The sequence below is a fragment of the Camelus dromedarius genome, chromosome 26, assembly GCF_036321535.1.
Source record: "Camelus dromedarius isolate mCamDro1 chromosome 26, mCamDro1.pat, whole genome shotgun sequence".
Taxonomy (NCBI): Eukaryota; Metazoa; Chordata; class Mammalia; order Artiodactyla; family Camelidae; genus Camelus; species Camelus dromedarius.
This window is the reverse complement of record NC_087461.1, coordinates 17,846,945-17,867,004: the sequence shown is the minus strand read 5'-3', so window position 1 is coordinate 17,867,004 and position 20,060 is coordinate 17,846,945. Positions and strand designations below refer to the sequence as shown.

General features: G+C 39.2%; 1 protein-coding gene across 1 annotated transcript; it reads right to left on the bottom strand.

Moving 5' to 3' along the window:
• Nucleotides 1-310: 310 nt before the first annotated feature.
• On the bottom strand, nt 311-19,447 carry MTPAP (mitochondrial poly(A) polymerase). The gene is made up of 9 exons (XM_010988586.3): nt 19,263-19,447; nt 13,450-13,622; nt 12,540-12,773; nt 11,344-11,568; nt 7,162-7,373; nt 4,733-4,959; nt 3,079-3,171; nt 2,925-2,998; nt 311-1,277 (listed from the first exon to the last, which is right to left on the bottom strand). The coding sequence occupies exons 1-9, from the start codon at nt 19,414-19,416 to the stop codon at nt 924-926; spliced, it is 1,746 nt and encodes a 581-aa protein (XP_010986888.2). The 5' UTR covers nt 19,417-19,447; the 3' UTR covers nt 311-923.
• Between the last annotated feature and the right edge of the window lie 613 nt (nt 19,448-20,060).

The following is a 20,060-nucleotide window of genomic DNA, read 5'->3' as shown; positions in this document are numbered from 1 at the left end:
CTAAAGAGAAGGAACATGCACTAAATGCCAGGCCCTGGACCCAGCACCTTCCACGGGCCTCACTCAGTCTTCCCCACAACCTGGTAAAGGAGGCACGACTGTCACCTCCATTCTGCAGATCAAACAACTGGGGCCCAAAGAAACTGAGTAATTTACTGTGAGGTCAGCCTGGCTCAGTGTTTTCCAACACTGCATTATTTGCTTCTTAACCTGAAAGTACAGGGAACATAATGGAAATTCTATTTCAATACGTTTCTGTTTCCTACAGGAGTTCTCAAAAGAGAAGGGAAGGAATATTGGCAATATCACATTAGTAGAAAAATGATTTTATTTTTGAAAATAGGAAAATTTAGTAAATATTTTTAAACACAATGTACCAGTATTTTTTATATATTTGGCTTAGAATACCTAGAATGTAGTCATTGAAGTGGCATTTATATCTTTTAAAAACATGAACATTTCTGGAAATCAGTACCAACCAGTTTTAATTTATATGTGACTAACAGTACTTTGAAGAATACTAAAATAAAGAGTACTATCAAATTTTGCAGCTTTATTATATTCACTGCCTACACATGTACATACCTAGAAGTCCTCTTAAATGATTTACACCCAGGGACTGATGTGGAGATCAACAATGGTTTGACTCTAAATCTGATTTTTCCCCTTTCGCTTAGCGTGGTCTGTCTAAAGCACATTCCGATCTTCCCCCGCGTTCCCGTGGCTAACACTGTGAGACACTGCCATGGGGCACCGGCCTGCACACATCGCGGGGCATCAGAGCAGTTTAAGGGGCCCAATGAGAAGATCGTGAAGAGACGTCAGATGACAGTGAGACCTGGGAGGGTCTCCCTCAGTTCTTCCAGGTGGTCCAGAGGTCCCCTTATGGGATAAAACCAGTTCTGAAGGCAGGGCAGCAGCCATTATGACTGAGGACTAGCTGCTCTTTTTCCATTGGTGTTGGTGGAATTTTCTGGACCGCTTTTTATGGATTCCAACAAGTTTTTAATTCTTTCACTTGCTGGCTTCTTCTTCTTGGCAAGAGACACACCATTTGCTACAGAAGGCAGCAGCAGGGCTGCCAGCCCCCAGGGCTGGTTACCTGACGGGGAAGGATGACCTTTATCTTCCTGATGTAAAATCCAGGCACTTTCTCTGGCCAGATCTATGAATTTTTGCAGCTGGCTTTGACTTACATTTTTGCTGATGTTGAGAGAAGTTTCAAAAGGATTCTGAATGTGCAGTGGAGAAGATTCTGGTTTGTTCTGTTCCTTTCCCTACAGAGCATTACAAAGAAGGAAAAAATGTAGAAATATTCGAAGGGCTCAGATATAAAAACAGTTTGGTTTAATAAAATGTCAAAAACACGTAAAATACCAGCATTAACTTTACAGAGTAGAGTTCCTTTCCCAAGGGGACGGGTATGGATGCGTGTTGTGCATTAGTGTTATATATGTGTGTGTACTTCTGATATTTTTCCCCACTGTAGTTTTATGAGTATTCTTTAGAGAAAAATAAATTAGGTTTATGAGCCATGGAAGATGATGTCACTGCTCAGATGAGTGGTATCTGGACCAAGTCAACCAATAAAAGTATTTTTAACATAACGTAACTTTTACCTAACAGGATAGAGCCGGGAAGAGAAAAAAAAATATGAAAAAGAAAAATAACAAAAAATAAGATTAGATATACTTATTTTTAAAACTTGCTAAAAACACACCTATTACAGTGGGAATAGAAGCACACAAAATCAGAAGCCTTAAATTAAATATGGCAATTAATGTTTCACAAGTATGAAACGAGAAAGGAAAAGAAGGAACAAGGAATCATCCATTATTCATTTTAAAACACTAAAGATTTCCTATGTACACTCCTAAACAGCCAATTTAAATAAGGCTCTGCCAGGTAAGATACCTCACAGAAATAAAAGCAAAGCTAGGACTCCACTCCTATGAACATCAGGGATCCATCAGCCTATATATACTCTTCTCCTCTTTCACATATATAACTGAACTACTACTAAACCAACAGTAAAGGGTCTCCAACGTGAGCAGCACCTTCACTCCCTCACTGCTCCAAGCGCCGCCCCACAGGGGCCCTGCCTGTCCGTCACCTCCGAGCCCTAAGGGGCGAGAGTCCAAACAGGGTCAAGAACTTCCTTGGCCCCCTGCCCTTTTTCTTCTAGATTGTGTTCCAGAGCTCTGTCTCTCTACCCCTTCCCTTCCCCACACTTTTTCTTTTCTTTAACAAAATCTCCACGAGCAGGACAAGCGTTAGGGAAGAATGAAAAAAGGAGAATTGAAGAAACAGCAGAAAAGAATACCTGAGTATGTGTTTTATGAAGCCAATCTTATAAGGGCCGTCACCAAATATCCACCCGCTACACAGAATAAACCCAGAGAGCTAACTCAAGTACCCCTCCTTGTAAACAAATTGTGCCTAGGGGCTGCGTTGATACGTTTCCTTTTATGGAAAATGTCTATCATTCTAGCTACTCAGAAGAACCAAAGTCATAAATTCACTAGCCTAAGGGCTCAAATGGAGGGGAAGACCAAAGTTTACCTCTGGGGCGAGGTATTCCGTTTCTTCTACAGAAACCCAAATCCAGCTCAAAGAGAACTGTATGTAAAATTGTGCTTTCTAAAGAACTTTTCATAGCATATCCCACCTTTTGAAGGATACAGTATTAGTATAAGTGACAAATGCAGATGTCAAAAGAGCTGACGCCTGCTCTTCCAAACACCAGACGACTGATCTTGGCCAAGTTCCACAGCTCCACAGGCATCACCACCCATTTCCTCATCACCACCTACCACTGCAGAGCTGCCATGCATTTGCTAGAGTGCTTTTTCAAAAACTAAACTCATTAAATATTAGTACAGAAGACCATATGCCTAATAACCAAATATTAAAACAGTACTTACCTGCCGAATATTTATGGAATTCTTATTGAAAGCGAAATTTCCAAAATATTCAAAAAACTCTTTCAGAAGTAATTCTGTAAGAAAATAAAACAAGAAAAATAAGAAGAAAGTCTGTTTCAGTCCAAAAAGGAGCAAAGAAAAAGAAAGTACCTACCGAGCGTCTCTGTGTTTCCTGAAGGTTTAATTTTATTCAAGTCACGAACAAATGTACAGTTGTGGCCTTCTATTATACACTTATCTTCTGCATCTTAAATAAACAGAAATGAAAAGTATTTCACAATCTATTTCAAGGATATTTTCTACTTCAGAAATCCATAATCACATGTATCAAAGTTACAGACTAATGTGTTCTATTAGCGGGTATTTGTACACGCATAGACAGTAGGATAAAAACTCCATTAAAAAAGATTTGACACCAATTATACTATGGTGAAATTATTTACTTTAGCAAACCAGAATTGTCTATCAACACTCAGTGATTCCTGACCTATCTTTTGACATCATCAGTTTTTAGTTATAAATGAATACGTAGATAGCTTCCATCTTTCACCAACTTAAATCCTTGCATTATCCTTGATCAATAATATTTAATTTAGATCTCCATTTTCATTCTTACTACCCTTTAATACATTTACTTTCAACAATTCATCAATGACACACACAAACTGAATCTTCTAAGAGTTCTGAAAGGTGCCCACCACTCCACCTCCCTGAAAACTTCCAAACTGCCATTAACCTATCACACAGAGCTTTTATTAAAGCTCAATTTCAAGCTATACCAACACAGCATTCACAGGAAAGAGATCACTTCCAATCTGAATAATAAGGAAAAGTGGCATAAAAAAGAGTTTAGAGAAAAAAAAGCACATTCCAGGAAGAGACACAAAGCATCAACAAAGGAGTTAAGAGGAAATGTTATGATCGTATTATTGGCTGAAATGTGGGAACATATGGAGAGGAATGGTGGGAGAAGCAGCTGCAAAAATGGGTTGTGGCTACAGGTGAAGATCTTAAACACCAAGCTAAGTAAACTGAGGTTTATATTATAGGGAATAAAATCACATTAACGTTATTTTAAACAGGGAGGATTCAGGGATGTACTTTAAAAGAATTAGGTGGCAGCAGTATGTAGGTAGATGGAGTGCATATACATTTTGAGTACATTCCTGAATTATCTTCCTTTTGGAATTTAGGACTGTCATACTTTGGTATCTCCTCCAGTAGTCTATCAAAATTTTAATTTACTTATAATATAAATTAAATAGTATACTAATTGTAAAATAATTCACGTAAGATTGCTTATAACCTTTTAACTAAAAAAAAATTTAGGATCTTAAAACATCATGAAACGGTTTTTAGCATCTCTAACAGAAATCAGGAAATAGCTTCAGACTTGGAAAGCCATCTCTGAAGCTGTGATCCAGTCAAAAGCTGTATCCGGAATGTTTTTTTCCCCAAGATTACTCTAAAAATGTTTTTTCCCAAGGTCACTCCAAGCTCGGTCAACTAAGGGAGAGGCTCCAACTGTCTCCCGACAGTTGTAAACAACGTTGCCAACTGACACAACCGGACGGAACTCTCAAAAAATTCTAAAGGCCTCAGCTTTGCAAACCATCTTCTCTCATGACCCCTGGTGGACACCGAGAAAATAAAAGGCACTGAAATTTTAGATTCATAAGGCTTTGAAAATACATGACCACCAACACACACACACACACACACACACACACACACACACACACACACGGCTTGGTTAACACATGGTATTTCTATCCATTCAACCATCAGACAGATGCCTCTAGTCTCACCTGCTAGGGTTTTTAGGTAGTCTAGTGTTGGGAGAATAGGGGGTGATCTCCTCTGGAGAAAAAAGATGACCATGATGGTAAGGGAGAAATTTGTAATCCAAGCACCAGGAATACTACTCGTTAAGGAATGTGCTCGAGCCCAGCACCGGACAGTGAACACCAAAGCTCTCACTCGAGAGTCCAGGGCACCATATATATAAAGGAGCTCAGAACTTCTCAAGGCAATCCTTCAAAAGAGAAAAATAACAAGAATTTTCAAACCCCCAAATTATGATCCCAGAATAGAATGAAACACATACCTGGGAACATTTCTAAATATCTTACCATATCTGAACATATTCAGAACAGCATGAGCAGATAATCGAAAGCACTATGTATTTGCAACATAAAATTTAATGTGAAGGGTTATATACCAAGTACATTCATTACCAATAAAACAATCTCTTAAATGCTGACAATCATGATGCAGTTCTAAAGCTCAGAATCAAAGTTCCTAAACATGCCTTAATAAGAGAAAGACACTGCATGAGTGTCCTTCAGTAACCGCCAATAAAGACACAGATGCGTTCGTAAATGAGGCTTCACATCTCAGTTTCACACCAGGTTATCCAGTTCTTTCTTTTTTTTTAAGTTGTCATTAATTCATGTATTTGTTTGTTGCCCAAACAAGTAACTTTTGTTATTTGCTTTCCACTGTTTTTAGACAGCATTTAAGAATCCCTGTAGTAAGATGTCCAGGGATGACTCTATAAATTTAGATCAAAGACACAGAATGAACACAGTCAGCACCAGAATCTATCTGGGCTGTAGGCATCCAGGCCAACAACTCTGCAGAGTAACCGAAACTGAGCTTCAAGTCTGTCTCCGATCTTCCTGTCAGATGTAGCGGGAAAGCAAATGGAGTCACCTGCAGGATTTACGTTAGCCCAGGGAGCAAATACGACAACGCCTCTGGGGTAAGCATTTCCTGACAACTGAATTTCAAAAACAAATCTGACTTCGTTTTGGACTGTAAGTGCGGTGACCTTATACTTTATTATCCAAATCAGGACACTTTCGAATGGGAAAGAGGGGTTATCTAGTTCCCTGGTAAGGAAAACATTTTACTTATTTTATCAAGTATAAATGTCTTAAAATTCACCCCAAATTACTTAATATTTATAAAAACCCAACCCATGAAGATAAAATGCCTATTAAGAAATCAAACCTATTTTCAGCAAGTTTCCTGGTCATAACGTTACAATGCAAAGAATTAAATGAAATACTTTAAAGTTAAGCTTTACAGTTCAAAACATGTCTTGTAATTTCTCAGAGAACTGAGAGGGCACAATATCATTTAACATCAACTCCCACTTGCCTACACAGTCCCACATGGATGGCACTTGCTTCCTGAGTTTAAAGAGGAACAAACAGCAAATTAGAAATTCAAGGTGATTAAGCTTGATTAAGCTAAATTAAGCTGAAAAATAAATATCAAATAGTGTGAGGTATCTGACATAAAGAAATAAATCTAAAAATAAAAACCTGAAGCATATTAAAACGATTTTTTTAAAATTTTACCAGCAAGACAATGAAAATAGCACAGTAACAAAGAGAAATGTCATTTTATTCTATTTACATACTATAAAGAAAATATTACAATGATAGAAAGTATAGTATATATTCTTACTAATTTTTACTCCAGGGCTACTTGAGAGAAATTCAGAAGTACTTAAGCCCTGATTTGTTAGTGAGCCTGAGTTGAATCAAAACTGCTCTAGATTGGATTTTCTGAATGTATTATTAGTTATGATTATTTATCTAACAGGTTGGGGAGTGAAACCAAATGCACGCGTGAGAATACCAGAGAGTTCAGAAAGAAACCCCTCCCCTGAGGCGTGCTCCCTACTGAGAACCAAGGAAAAGGAAACAGAGTATGAAAGAACTTATTCTCATCCCATTGTTTTAAAAAGCAAACAGGTTGATAATACAGTAAAAATATGGTAAATAAAAACCACTGTCTGACTTTGCAAATACGAATTTGTTTGGACACAAAATTGACTACATATCTGGAAGCAATTCAGAGGTCAAACTCAAGTTGCTACTTGATTTTCTAAGTACACTTAGAAGACTGTAATATATACTTAAGTACTTTCGGTTGTTATCAGACTACATAAGTGAAAACAATGAAATATAGTTCCTCTCAGATGCTAGGTATGTTAGCATTTTAACACAGTGGCTTAACATTAGGAACACCAAAAAAAAAACCCAAAACCCAACAGATACATGTAAGAGAAAGTATTTTCTACTTTTCAGTTCAAGTGCTTCAAATTTTTAAAAATTATTATTAAAGCATATCAAAGAGTCAAAAGCCACTGTTTCTGTACAAGAAACACTATGTTCACGACTTACAATAGTCACACTTAAGATAACAAACAAAGAGATCATACCTATTATTAGTCGTCAAGTCACACTGAAATCCAGAGGCCTGGTGTGAGAACCTGACGAGCGGACAGCGAGCATTTAGTATTTTTTGTACTCCCACACAGCCAGGGCCAAAGTGGTCGAGGCATTCTCCTATCACAGACAGGATCTTCTGAGATGCGATTCTTTCTGAAGGAACATTTTTCACTTGAAATTCCATCAGAAAATTTCCTGAGGCCTGAATAATAAAAACACTTGTAAACAGGAACTTTTTATAAAAAGGAATTTCTTAAATAACTTTTCTAAAAGGATGCTCTAAGTCATTTCTGGCCAAACACACATACAAAAACCCCAAACAAACAAAAAATCAATAACCACACACACAGACACACAGACACACACACACACAGAAGTCTTCATGAAATTGCAGCCAAAAGCGGACCTAAAAAATCTACAGTTTAAAAAAGAAAAAAAAAATCTTCAGTTGTCTTTTGCTTCTCCAGAGTATAAAGTACTAAGCTGAAAAATTACTGGCTTTTTATAATTAATTTATACACCACAGTGTATTACTTATAAAGTAATACTATACATAGAACCATAGAGTATAAATTCAGTCAATACACATGCTCTTTCCAAGCTAGCCTTCACATTTTAATAGATCCTATAAACCCACAGCAGTTACGTAGGAAATACATGTACAAGAACAGATCAACAGAAAAAAACAGTATAAACAGACGTAAGTATATATAGAATTTAATATTTAATAAAATGAACTCTGCAAATTACTGGGGGAAAACTGCTATTCAACAAATAAGTGGCCATTAAAAAAATAAACTAGACTAATCTTTAAATAAAAGTAAATTCAACATGGATCAAAGACTTAAATATAAAAGGTTTTATCGATAAAGCACTGGAAGATAATGGGTGAATGCGGTCATCTTAGACAGGGGTCCCTGAGTGTGACACAAAATTCCAGAATACCCAAGAAGAAATATGAAGGAATAAAAAAACCATCTTATGGTCAAGCATATATTCACTACTAGATAAAAGACAAAGGAAGACAATAATATATAGGTCATATAAAGGGCTAATTCCCCTAATTTATGAAGGGTTTGTACAAATAGAAAGGAGGAAAACCCACCCAATTCTAAAAATGACCAGAAACACTTGAATAAGAAATTAACAGAAGAAATAAACGTGAGTAAGAAACACAGTAGCAGATGTTTTCTAGAAACTAAGAAGAAATTAAAATGGCAATGAGATTTCTCATTTATCAGTCTGGCAAAGACAAAAAGGGTGACAGGACCTGCACTGGTGGGTGTGGGAAAACGTACACCTGTCAGGGGGAGTGTCAACACTGACATGCTTTTGGGACAATTTCAATACTGAAATATCGGGACTTTAAATATGTAATGTTCGGACTAGCTGTTAAAATTCTAGAGCTCTATCTAGCTTAATAAAGCCCCCTACCCTCAACCACCCCTCTTTGAGAACTCATTCTGACTGAAAGGACTGAGGCCCCAACAATGTTTATGATGGAAGCCACCCCTCCCCGCAGCCACGTGGACCAGCATGGGCAGCTGACGTAAGTGCTGTCAGAGGGCACACTGCCCATTCACCCAGAGATCGCCACCAAGGACTGCAGCCCAGGCAATCATGTGGCTGAAATGTAACTCAGAAGCTCTGGGGCAGGCACATTCTATACCACAAGGATGAAGATGTAAAGAAAACAACGAGGATGGGGAGAGGGGAGTGAAGGGGGGAGAGAAAGATATTAAAGCAAGTATGAGGAGAGAAACAGAACACGTCATGGACTCTTGATAGTTTATACTTCCTAGTCCCAGTGCTTTCCTAAGACTGACCCACACTCCTGACTGAGGGTTCTAAGATCCTTCCTCTACTTTTTTTGTTTAAGCAACTTTGGGTTGGTTTCTGCTATGTACAACCAAAGAATATTACCTAATACAGCTGGCAAAAAGGGGTGAAAAGATACCACCCTCTAACTGTCTAACAAATTAAGGACTGGGTAACTAAATTACAGTCCATTCATTCAATGGAATATTCTGCAGCCACTGAAAAGGATGCAGCAGATTGAATTACTAAGAAACTATTAACTGGGAAAAAAAAATTCACCTTAAACTATGTATAGATTAAGTTATAATCTCTTCCTAACTGCCCTCAAGTCAGGCCAAAGAATGAAGCAAGCCCAGAGGATTACAAACCTGAGTGGAGTGCCAAGAGACACACAAAGTACCACGAGGCAGGAGGAAGGAGAGGCTCACGACTGTGTAAAGTAATCAGACAGGGGGCTTTATGAACGATGAATTTAAAAGTGCTTCTGTTTTTCATCATACTTCATTTTTAAAATGTTTCTATTAGCAAAGCTATTATAATTTTAAACAAGTACTATTTCAAAGTACACATTCATAACAACACTGCATAAATTAAACCTATATGCAAAATAATGTCAAATTGTTGAGTGAGACTGGAGCACTATCTTTTAAAATATCTTTCTCTAAATACCTTTATATTTCAGAAATCTAACATCCAACTAAGTTTCCAACTCCTCCCTCTGATTCCAACAGAAAAAACTGTATTTCTTACTTATGTAATAATAGAACAATTAATAATATTGCTGCGGGTGGTGGTCAACATTTGAACACTTATTAAGGGCTAAGCACTGTCTATCAATCTTCTCAAACTACATGACTTGGTGCTACAGCACTAACTTAATTTTATAGCTGGGAAAATAGAGGAACAGAGAAGGTAAGTAACTCACCTAGGGCCACACAGCTAGTAAGCAGAATTACTATTCTGCCATTTGGCTCCTAAACCCAAGCTTTCACTGTTATGACATATTATCATGAGTCTTAATTATTCAGTAAGGTCTTTTATTTAAAATAAAGAGAGCCCAATACAATTTAAGTGTACCTGCCAGGAATTTAGTAAATTTCAAGTACACGTTAGTCTCAGTAAGAGTGATCTGTTCCACTCTGATGTGTTTCGTATTCCTTGGCCAGTTTCAACTCAGTAATTATGTATTGAGACAGGCACTCTGTGCATTAAGAAAATGAACACACATGGTTCCTGCCCTGCTCACGTTTATGATGCAGTGAGAGACACACATCAACCACCAGCTGAACATGCACAGAAGGGATGTGGGACAGACAGAAATATGAGCAGGTACTACAAAAAAAAAAAGTGGTTAATTCTGACTGGAGCAGATGAAAATCAAGCATGGTTTCAAGAAGGTAGAGTCAGAACTAGGCCCTGAAAGCTGCTCAGGAATGACAGTCAGCAATGCAGAGGAGCTCACTGAAGAGACAGAATACTCTTTGGTCGTTATTCATGTTCTAAAAGCGCCTTATAATTAGCTAATAAATGGTGTGACTGGAAAACTGGCATGTGAAGATACAGAACGAGAAATGATTATTAAAATGAATTATGAGAGATCACTTCAATTCTACGTTAAAAAGGAAAATCACTGTCAGTTTGTGGATGATCCAGTCTGGGTTTTAAGGTAACTACAGCAGAGACTGAAGGCTGGAATACCAAGGCACGACACGAGGAGTGACAAGCGGAAAGCTGGATGCGGTTACACTCACCTAAGTGGGAACTTATAAGGGACTGTGCGACCACAGCTTTGAGGATATAAATGAAGAGGCAGACCCAAAAGAGAGCTTAGATATCTTTGCCTAGATGACAGCAAACATCAGAAAAGCTAAGATGCCACTAAAACATGGGAAACATATAAGAACTTTTACAAAAATTTATAATTGGACATCTACACAGAGACGATTGCTAGTTTGAAATATACAAGACAGGGTCATAAAAACCTAACATTTTACAAAAACATAGATGTCTTTTCCAATCAAAGTTGTAATTCAATTAAAGCATCCCTTATATTGTTTGGGATGATGGCAGAGAGACTGATTAACTTTACTCTGTGAGGCATGCATGTTACTAAGAACATAAATGGAATATATAATTTCTAAGCTGTAAGAGGAAAGAAGGGAGAGGTAGAAAGTGCAGAATAAAGAAAATCAATCCAACAGGAAGAGGGAGGAAAGGGAGTGAAAAGCAAAGAAAAAAATAGGAAATAAAAATAAGAATAAATAATAAATAAAAAAGACTCCCAGATTGGAGTCTAAAGATTTCCTTTTTTCCCCCTAATATCTTAACTGTGTGATCTAAAGAAATATAATTACCTTGTGAGCACTAAATTTTCCAATGTCATCTAGATCCAAAAACATGTCCAAATCACATCCTAATTTCCCAAAACTGTTCACTGAGGAGCCAAAGGGTCTGATGGCGCAGTCAGGGAAGTACGCGGCAGCTACGTCTTCGATGAGGGAACAGGTGAGGTGGCGAAGCCTGGTGTTCTCCTCCGTCAGCTGGAGCTCCTTTGTCAGAGTGTTCAGCTGATCATCTACCTAGCTGGCCAACACAAAACCCATGAAATACAGAAAATGTTCAGTTCATACAAAATAACTGTCATTTTACTTGGCTTAGGAGACCTACCTTAAAAATATGCAGTCTTTTCAAAGGTAGCCTTAAAAGCAGATTGCACAAATGCCCTTGCAAAAGTACTGAGGAATGAGGACAACAGCTGGCTAGAATTACTACTCCTTTTCTTAAGCCATGAGTATAAAGTTTTGTTTTCAGACAAAGAAAAGAGTAAAATGCTCCAGAAGAGGAGATCAAAACAATCACAAAGCTAGACACTTAAGAAAAGTTGTGGGGAGAAAAGAACCAATGTTAAAGGTAAGAAACACTGGAAATAAGCAAGGCTGCAAGGAACGAAGGCCCAAGATCCCTCAGCTCCTTAGAATAACAATCTCGTATGTCCACTAGAAGACTGGGCTTGAAATGACCACATTGTGAAGATACACACTGACGTTGAATATTTAAAATAAAAACCACAGTCTCAGACGCCCACATTTGAAAATAATATTGAAAATAACTGAACTAAGCATTTAACTTAAGAAAAATAAATAACAGAAAGGAAAGGAAATACAAAAGGTTAGAAGTAAAGTTTTAAAAATTAGAAAATCAAACCAAAAAATAGTATTTTGATAAATAAAACCAAAAGCAGATTCTCTGAAAGGACTAGTTAAACCTTTAACAGGTCTGAGTAAAAAAACCAAAACTAACATAAACACTACTCAGCAGAAAAAAGAGATAAAACCAGAAATAAGATACTTCAAAATTTATACAAGAATGGTATGTACAATAGTACATCATTGTGTTGACAAGAAAAAGAAAACCAGGATAATCTAAAGGCCCAAAACTTTTACTCTTCACTCAGTATATTCTGTAGTTTGAATATTTAATAATAGTCAACTTTTACAAAACAAGTCAAACACACACATATAAAGCTGGGGAAGTATACCTATAAACTTACATTTTCTGCACAACAAAGTAAATCAAAAAGCTTCCTGCTTGCAGGAGAAGACTGATTACTGCACTGAACACTCGGCTGGCCCGAAGTCTGGTTTGATGGATTCTTCAACTTTAAACTGAAGTAACGCGATCTGAACGGAATCGCAGCCTCTGCGCCCAGGCTCGGCGTGCGAGTCACACTCTGTAGGGAAGCTACACTTTCCTTTTGATGAAACTCTACAACGGCGTAAAGACCCTAGACCAAAAATGTAAGAAAAACAGAGCACACTTCAAAATGCTATTTTTAACAGAGTATTTTAGTTCATATTGCAAAGCAATTTTCATAACATGGAAATTTTTTTTTAATTTTTAAAATTTACAATGATACGCTTCTAACACAAACAACGGTTTTAATCATTATAAGCAGATGAAGAAAAGAAACATTATAAAGTGGTATGAGTTAAAAGAAGCTGAAAAGAATGCTGAAGTAGAAAATTAAAACACACAACAGAGATCTCCCACTGGTCTCTATTCCTAAGATAATGGAACTATTTAAAATATTCAAATAATGGAATGATTCAGTTATAAATTGCTTAGAATTCTGTAATACTCCTGTAAGGATTTCTATTCTCATACCAAAAAAAACCCAAAAAACTCATTAAAGAAATGGGGAAGGATATAGCTCAAGTGGTAGAGCACATGCTTAGCTTACTTACAGAAGGTACTGGGTTCAATCCCCAGTACCTCCTCTAAAAGTAAACAATTAAACCTAATTACCTCCACCCAAAAAAACAAACAAAAAAAGAAATTCAGATAAAGAAAGATGTAGGATATTAGAATCTAACTGTACCACATTGCAGAGGCAACATAGCAAAAAAATCACTTAAAAAGAAAGCATGAATGTTAAGGCAGATTGTTTTTCAAATACTTACAAAGCTTTCATAGAAGAAATGGTTATTAATAGGTCCATGCTGGGATAAATACTTGAGAAACCTCTTCTCACTGATTTTGCTCGGGCAGTGAATGAGCACAGTCCGCTGGGCCTGCTCTCGCCTTTCGTTCTGCACCTCACAGAATCTTTTTTTGGGAGTCCTGTCTTCAGAGCCTATGAACGAGACAAAAACATTCCCAACACACATAAACACATAAAATTTAAAGTATATCTTATAAGATAAACAATTTATATTTTCTATCTGAGTAAAACCAACTTTATCCTAATCTCATCTCCTCTCCCTATATGAGGGTGAACCTATGCTGCTTCCAGTGCTCATTTTTCCATTCTCTTAGGACTACAGTTAAACTCTCCACTCTATTTTGCTTTCCTATATTCAATGTATAGCGCTACTAAGGGAGATTTCCACAAAGTTTTAAAAGCAAAACCAGAAAAGTAAACTCACTCACGTAACCAACCATTCCACAAAATACAACTTACACAGACTTCGTATGTGTCTAACATTCCAAAGCCTAAAAGAAATTATTACAAGCCTGAGTGTTATGAGACAATGAGCTTAGAAGTTTAATGTGTTAAAGTAAGTTGTTATAGTTTTTCTTCCTAAAGAGTCTTGATCTGGCTCAGTCAACCAGTTACCAATGATCATGCACTCTGTATCACAAGGAATCAAAGAGCTCAAGATCCTTTCTACTAAAGAAATATAGGTCTATTTTTTTTCCATTAAAAACCACTCCAGGGGTTTGAGGTTTTGCAAATCACAGGAAATGAAGATAAGAGTCGTGATAGGCAAGGATTAAATATTAACAATCAACTGATCACAAAGGTAAGATCAACAAGTGAACTAAATGTAAGGAAAAAGAAAATAATTCAAGCTCTAATTCCAAAGAGATCAAATGGAATAAAAATGTAACTGATGCAGAGAAATAAGCAAAGGCTTTTAACCTCATCTTCTTTCAAAAGGTTACAAAACTGATGGATAAAGGAAATACTGCACTTACACTGAAACTTCACTTCAGCAAGTGCCAAGACATCGTCATGGACAAGACAGAGCAACATAGACTGATGACAATGAGAACCAGCGGGACCCTAAACTCTGCTCATCAGTGTCGCCCCAGAGGCCAGCCTCCCCGGAGGACTCTGGACCCACACCTACTCCACACTTCTAACAACTGTTCAAACATACTGAGTATCTTTCCTACATTCACAGTGTAGATGTTAAAAATACATCTCTTACATAAAATACAAACTTGTGGTTGCCAAGGGGGAGGGGGAGGGACAGACTGGGAGTTCGAGATTTGTAGATACTGACAGGTATATACAGAATAGATAAACAAGTTTATACTGTACAGCACAGGGAAATATAGTCAAGATCTTGTAGTAGCTCACGGTGAAGAAGAAAATGAAAACGAATATATGTATATTCAGGTATGGCTGAAAAACTGTGCTGTACACCAACAACAGACACAACACTGTAAACTGACTATAATTCAGTAAAAAATGTGCAGCCTCATCTTTATTCCAGATGCCAGTTCTTCAATATCAATCTCTCATTTCAGGCCTGGAACACAGCAGTCTGAGTCCTAAACTGGTCTCACTGACTCTTGTCTGTCTCAGGCTGTTCTCTACACTGCCGCCAAAGTGATCTTTATAAAATAATCTTTTTTTAACTGTCTTATTCTTTGACTTGCCTGCTTCAAACTCGTCAACAGCTTCCCTACCGCATCCGCGATCAAGTCTAAACCCCACAAGTGGGTATCAAGTTACCGTCCCCTCTCTCCTCTCGAAGTCAACTTGCACCACTTCCTCCGTCTGCAATGTTCGCTCACGGTCCTCTCCACACACAAGACCCGCACACATACTAGGAACGCTCACGTCTTCTGTCTGGCTGGAATGCCCACCTTCTCATTTTCTGCCTGGCAAAATCCCATTCACCCTCGCAGTCTGGCTCAGGTCTGTGAAGACTTCTGACCCTCCACGGCAGAATCGTTTCCACCTCTGCGTTACCTCACTCCAACATCCATGAAAGAGCGTAACTCATGGTGTTGCAGTTACTGAACAAGATGCGGGGACACCTGCCTCCCACACTGAGGACAGGGACCACTCTTGCTCACTTTCTTCTCAGTCTACTGACAGCCCTTCCAACTGCTCCCTAGCCCCTTCTTTTTTTTTTTAATGGTATAGGCTTTGCCTGGACCACTTCACCCACTTTTCCAATCACCATTACTACCTCTAACTTCCTGTCTCTGATATTTACTGAGTAGACTGATGTCCATCTGCTTACTGTAAAAGTAAAGTCAAAATAAAATTTTACAGAGCAAAAGTATACATCCTCCCCTAGGCCTCTCCCTCTAATACCCAAGCATTAGGTTTGATACTTATCTTTTTTACCTCCAGACATTTTAAAGGCATATGTAAACAAATACATTTGTATCTCTCCAGAGATAAACCTTTTTCACACAACTGAAATTACTGAAAATGTACTATACACATTCTATTCTGTTCTAATACACTTTCAAATATTTAATACATTGTGGATATCTTTTCATGTCAGCAGATATCCATTTACCTCATTTTTTAAATAATTGCGTAAGTATTCTTGGATATTTATGGTAATTCAGTCAATCCTCTACTGATAAATATTTAGGTGATTTACCTTGTTTCACTATTACAAACAATACTGCAACGTTAGCTGTATACAGCGCCTTTGCACTTCCATGCAGGTCTATCCCTGCAGCTGGATTACTGGGCAAGAGCAGAGACTGAATCTGAGATGGAGACGGAGAAGTTTGATAAAAGGTGGAGCATGTGCTTGAGAAGATGAGAGAGGGAATGTCTGAAGTACTGACAGCCCTGGCCTTGAACAACAGTAGGTATGAATGACGGAGACATGAAGGAGTGGACAGCTCAGGGAGCATAAGTTTAGTATCTTACAGAAGGCTTGTCAAACCTACAAATGACACAAAGTTGGGAGGAAAAACAAATATGTGCTAATATTTTATGACAGTCAAATTTGCGGTGGTCTTGATCCATAACCTAGTGAGCATAAACACAAAAAAATAAGACTAGATTAAAAACAACTTAAAGACACATGCACATAATGGGGGGAAAATTCAGTTAGCAGTAGATGTATAAAAGAGGCCCAGAAGTTTGATTTGATGAAAGTCCGGGGAATGACTTAACATCGGGGGTGAGGACAAGGAGCAAATACAGATAATCCAAGTTCAAGGGGTAACAGCACTTCTTTCCTGTTCACTGGTCAGGCCACACACAGAGCATATGCTCTGCTCTGGACATAATGGATATGAAGGATACTGATGAACCAGGGAGGATCCAGAGGAGAGCAATGAAAGGTCTAGAAACTCTTGACAGAGACTTACTGCGGATGAAGTGGGGATTTACAAACTGGAAAAAACTAACGAGAACCTGAGAGCTGCCCTTCCACTGTGCAGCACTTCCCAGTTTTTACAAAAACATTCTCTTCTGAATCTCACCACGACCATTTGAGGTAGACAGTGCAGGTATTCTCCCTGGTGAAAAACTGCACAAAGCCAACCATCTAACAAGCCAGGCAGCTCCTGCAGAGTTTGCTGCTGCTGGGGTGCTGGCACCCGTCCCCCTTGTTCTGATGAAAGCACAGCCCTGCTTGTAGAACACCAGGCTGTGTGTTTGTGGGGCTGTCAGGTTATCCTACCCATCACCCCACCTGAGAGGCCAAGACTATCAGACCATTTAAAATAGCTCCTCTTGGTTCAAAAAGTGGGGGTGTGACGATCAAAAGCTCTTTCTTAGAATTTTTCAAATTCAGGCAAAAGATTATTTTATTCGTCCCTTTGGAAAAAGCTGCAAGCTGTGAAAGTGGAGCTGCTGGTGGCCATCGCCGCCCCCTACCCCGGCAACACCCCTGCTAGGCCAATCTGAGATGAGGAGGCCGTCAAACAATAGCTGAGGAAACACCACCTCACTCTGACCCCATCCACCCAGTGACCTGAAAGCAGCCGCGTCTCTTTCTGGGGTTTGGTTACATGGTTCCTGTACCCTCCCTTTTCTACCTACGCTAATTCGAGTTAGTTTCTCTCACCTGCACCCAATGAATCCTGAACAATACACTACATATTTTTGTTCTTAAATCAGGGTTCTTCCCACTACTCACATGAACACTATGTCAAAACTAAGACCAAAAGGGAAATGGGAAATGAATAGATTTAGCTCATTATAGGTATCTGTCAGCCATCAAAGCCTGACCAAAAAATGGAACTGGCTGATTTATCAAACGCTGTGTTCCCTGTTACTGGAAAATGTTACTAGCAATGTTTTGGCAGTGAGTTTTCACCTGAGGGAAAAACTCAATTAGATATTTCTCAGTTTCCCTAATTACAACATTATATGCTTCTAAGTGAGTTACAAAGGTGTAATTACCTTGTTCTCTTTTTAAAAATGGAAAAGAAATTCAAATGAGGATTGTTACCTGTTATCCGCACAGGAGTCCCTGAATATTTAGCTACATTATATTATATTAGTGATACAAAATGAAACACATTTCCTGGGAAAACTGCCTAGCTCTATTACATAGTAGTTCGACCTTGGAGTCAAAAGGTTTTATTCTTACCTTTGCTACTCAATAGCTGAGTAAGTCTGAACTAGCCACCTGGCCTAGTCTGTTTCTGCATCTATAAAAGGAGTAACAGTAATTCCTTCCAAACCTAGTTCACAGTTTTATTTCTCAAGGAACATATGAAAAAACTCTCCAATTTAAACCCCTATACACATGTTAAATTATAACGACTTCTGTGGCAGAAGCCTTACTCAAATTTTCAGTCACTAAAGAATTTTTAACAGAAGCAGCTTCCACTGAATACAATCCAATCAGTATTTTCATGAGCTGTCATACTACATAATATTTCTCACTCTCAACATGAGTCTTTCACAGTCTCATAAGAACAGCAATCCTACCATTTATTTCAGGGGGAAATATAGTACTTGTTTAGACTACTTTAGAACTGTTCCCAGAAATAATTTCTCATCTTAAAACTACAGCTCTAAGAAATGGTAAAAATCAACACATTCTGTTTAACAGCAGGACTGAGGGTCGGAATTAACTCAGCTGTGCGACGCTGCACGAGTCACTTAGCTCTCTGAGCCTCTTTCTACACCTGTAAAATAGAGGCAGCGATACATTCCTTCCCAGATTGTTGTAAGCGCTGTAAATAACGTCTACACAGCTCGTGGGCCACAACGGGGGTTCACCAATAGTGGCCTTCTCGACACACCAGCATATACATTTAGAACACCTGCGGGACGACAGCCTGTTCCAGCGGACGCAGACCTGTCATCAAGCTGATCTGGCTCAACATGGCCAGAAGAATAAATTAAACGGCAGTAAACTTCACAGGCAGAGCCCTGCATTTGAGGGTCAGGAACCCTGGTTATTCATCAAGGCTTCACTATGCTCGGCCTCCACCAGCACCTTGTGAGCGATGAGCAGCTGACTGAGGTCCGTGGCATCACCACTGTGACTGGCAACAACATTTCGTCAAACTGAAATAGCAAGCTCGGCTCCTGGCCTGCACTTCCCTTAGGTCTGAACAATTTCATTCCCGGGCACGGGAGTCCCCGAAGGAAGAAACGTCGCACACCCCGCCACCACCGCGAGCAACGGCGACGGCCTGGGGAGGTCAGACGAGGACGGGGCACAGGGTCCGCGGCCGCTTCCGAGGCCGAGCACTCGCCGCATCCCGGTCTCCTGCCGCTTCCCTCGCCCGCCGTGGGTCGCGGCTGCAGACACCGCGCCATTACCTGTCTCGGCGCTCCCCGCGGGCTGCTCTTCCCTCCTGAGGTCCGCGGCCACCGTTCCTGGGTAACTGAGAAGTCTGTGGACAGGACGCTGGACTGGACTTCTCTGCACACAAAGGGGCAAACGGGTCAAGAGCCCCACGCCACGGGCCGCCATTGTCGAAGCCGCAGGACCAGAGACGAAAGGGCGCCGGGCTTCCGCGCAGGCGTGCTGCGGCGAAGACGACGGGAAACCTCGAGGGTCAAACTAGGCGAACGCGCTCCGCTTAGAAAAGAAATTGAACTGGGGCTTGAATGAGGATGCGCGAGCTTTCACACAGGTCTTATTTCTGCTTCTCTCACGGTTCTCCGAAAGAAGATCCCCCAAGAGAACGCGCACGCCTCCGACTCTTGCAAATAGAGTCGTGAAAATAGAACCAGAGAGCAAGGGCGTGAGGAAGGAGCACTGACTTGGGAATCTATGCTTATAGTAAACAACACTTTTTTTTTTTACCACTGTTCTAACTGCTTTACATGTGTTGATTCTTTTAATCCTTACAACAGCCCTGTGAAATAGGAATTCTTATTATCGCCATTTATTTATGGGGAGGCTAAGGCATAGAGACGTTAAGTAACATTCTTAAAGTTGCACAGCCAGGCAGGGGTACGGATGGAAGTTAAAGCTAGGTTTACTGGTACAGGCTTTTTTTTTTTTTTCTTTCTTTCTTTCTTTGTAACAATTTTATTGAGATTTAATTCATATACTATATAATTCACCCCTTTAGATGTACCATTCAATGGTTTTTAGTATACTCACAAAGA

Bases quoted from the DNA above. Each gene is read 5' to 3' on its own strand.
- MTPAP (XM_010988586.3), bottom strand. From the start codon at position 19,416: ATGGCGGCCCGTGGCGTGGGGCTCTTGACCCGTTTGCCCCTTTGTGTG. The intron at 13,623-19,262 runs GTAATGGCGCGG...TCTCGTTCATAG, and splicing joins CGCGGGGAGCGCCGAGACAG to GCTCTGAAGACAGGACTCCC. The intron at 2,999-3,078 runs GTAGGTACTTTC...ATTTTCTTACAG, and splicing joins AGGAAACACAGAGACGCTCG to AATTACTTCTGAAAGAGTTT.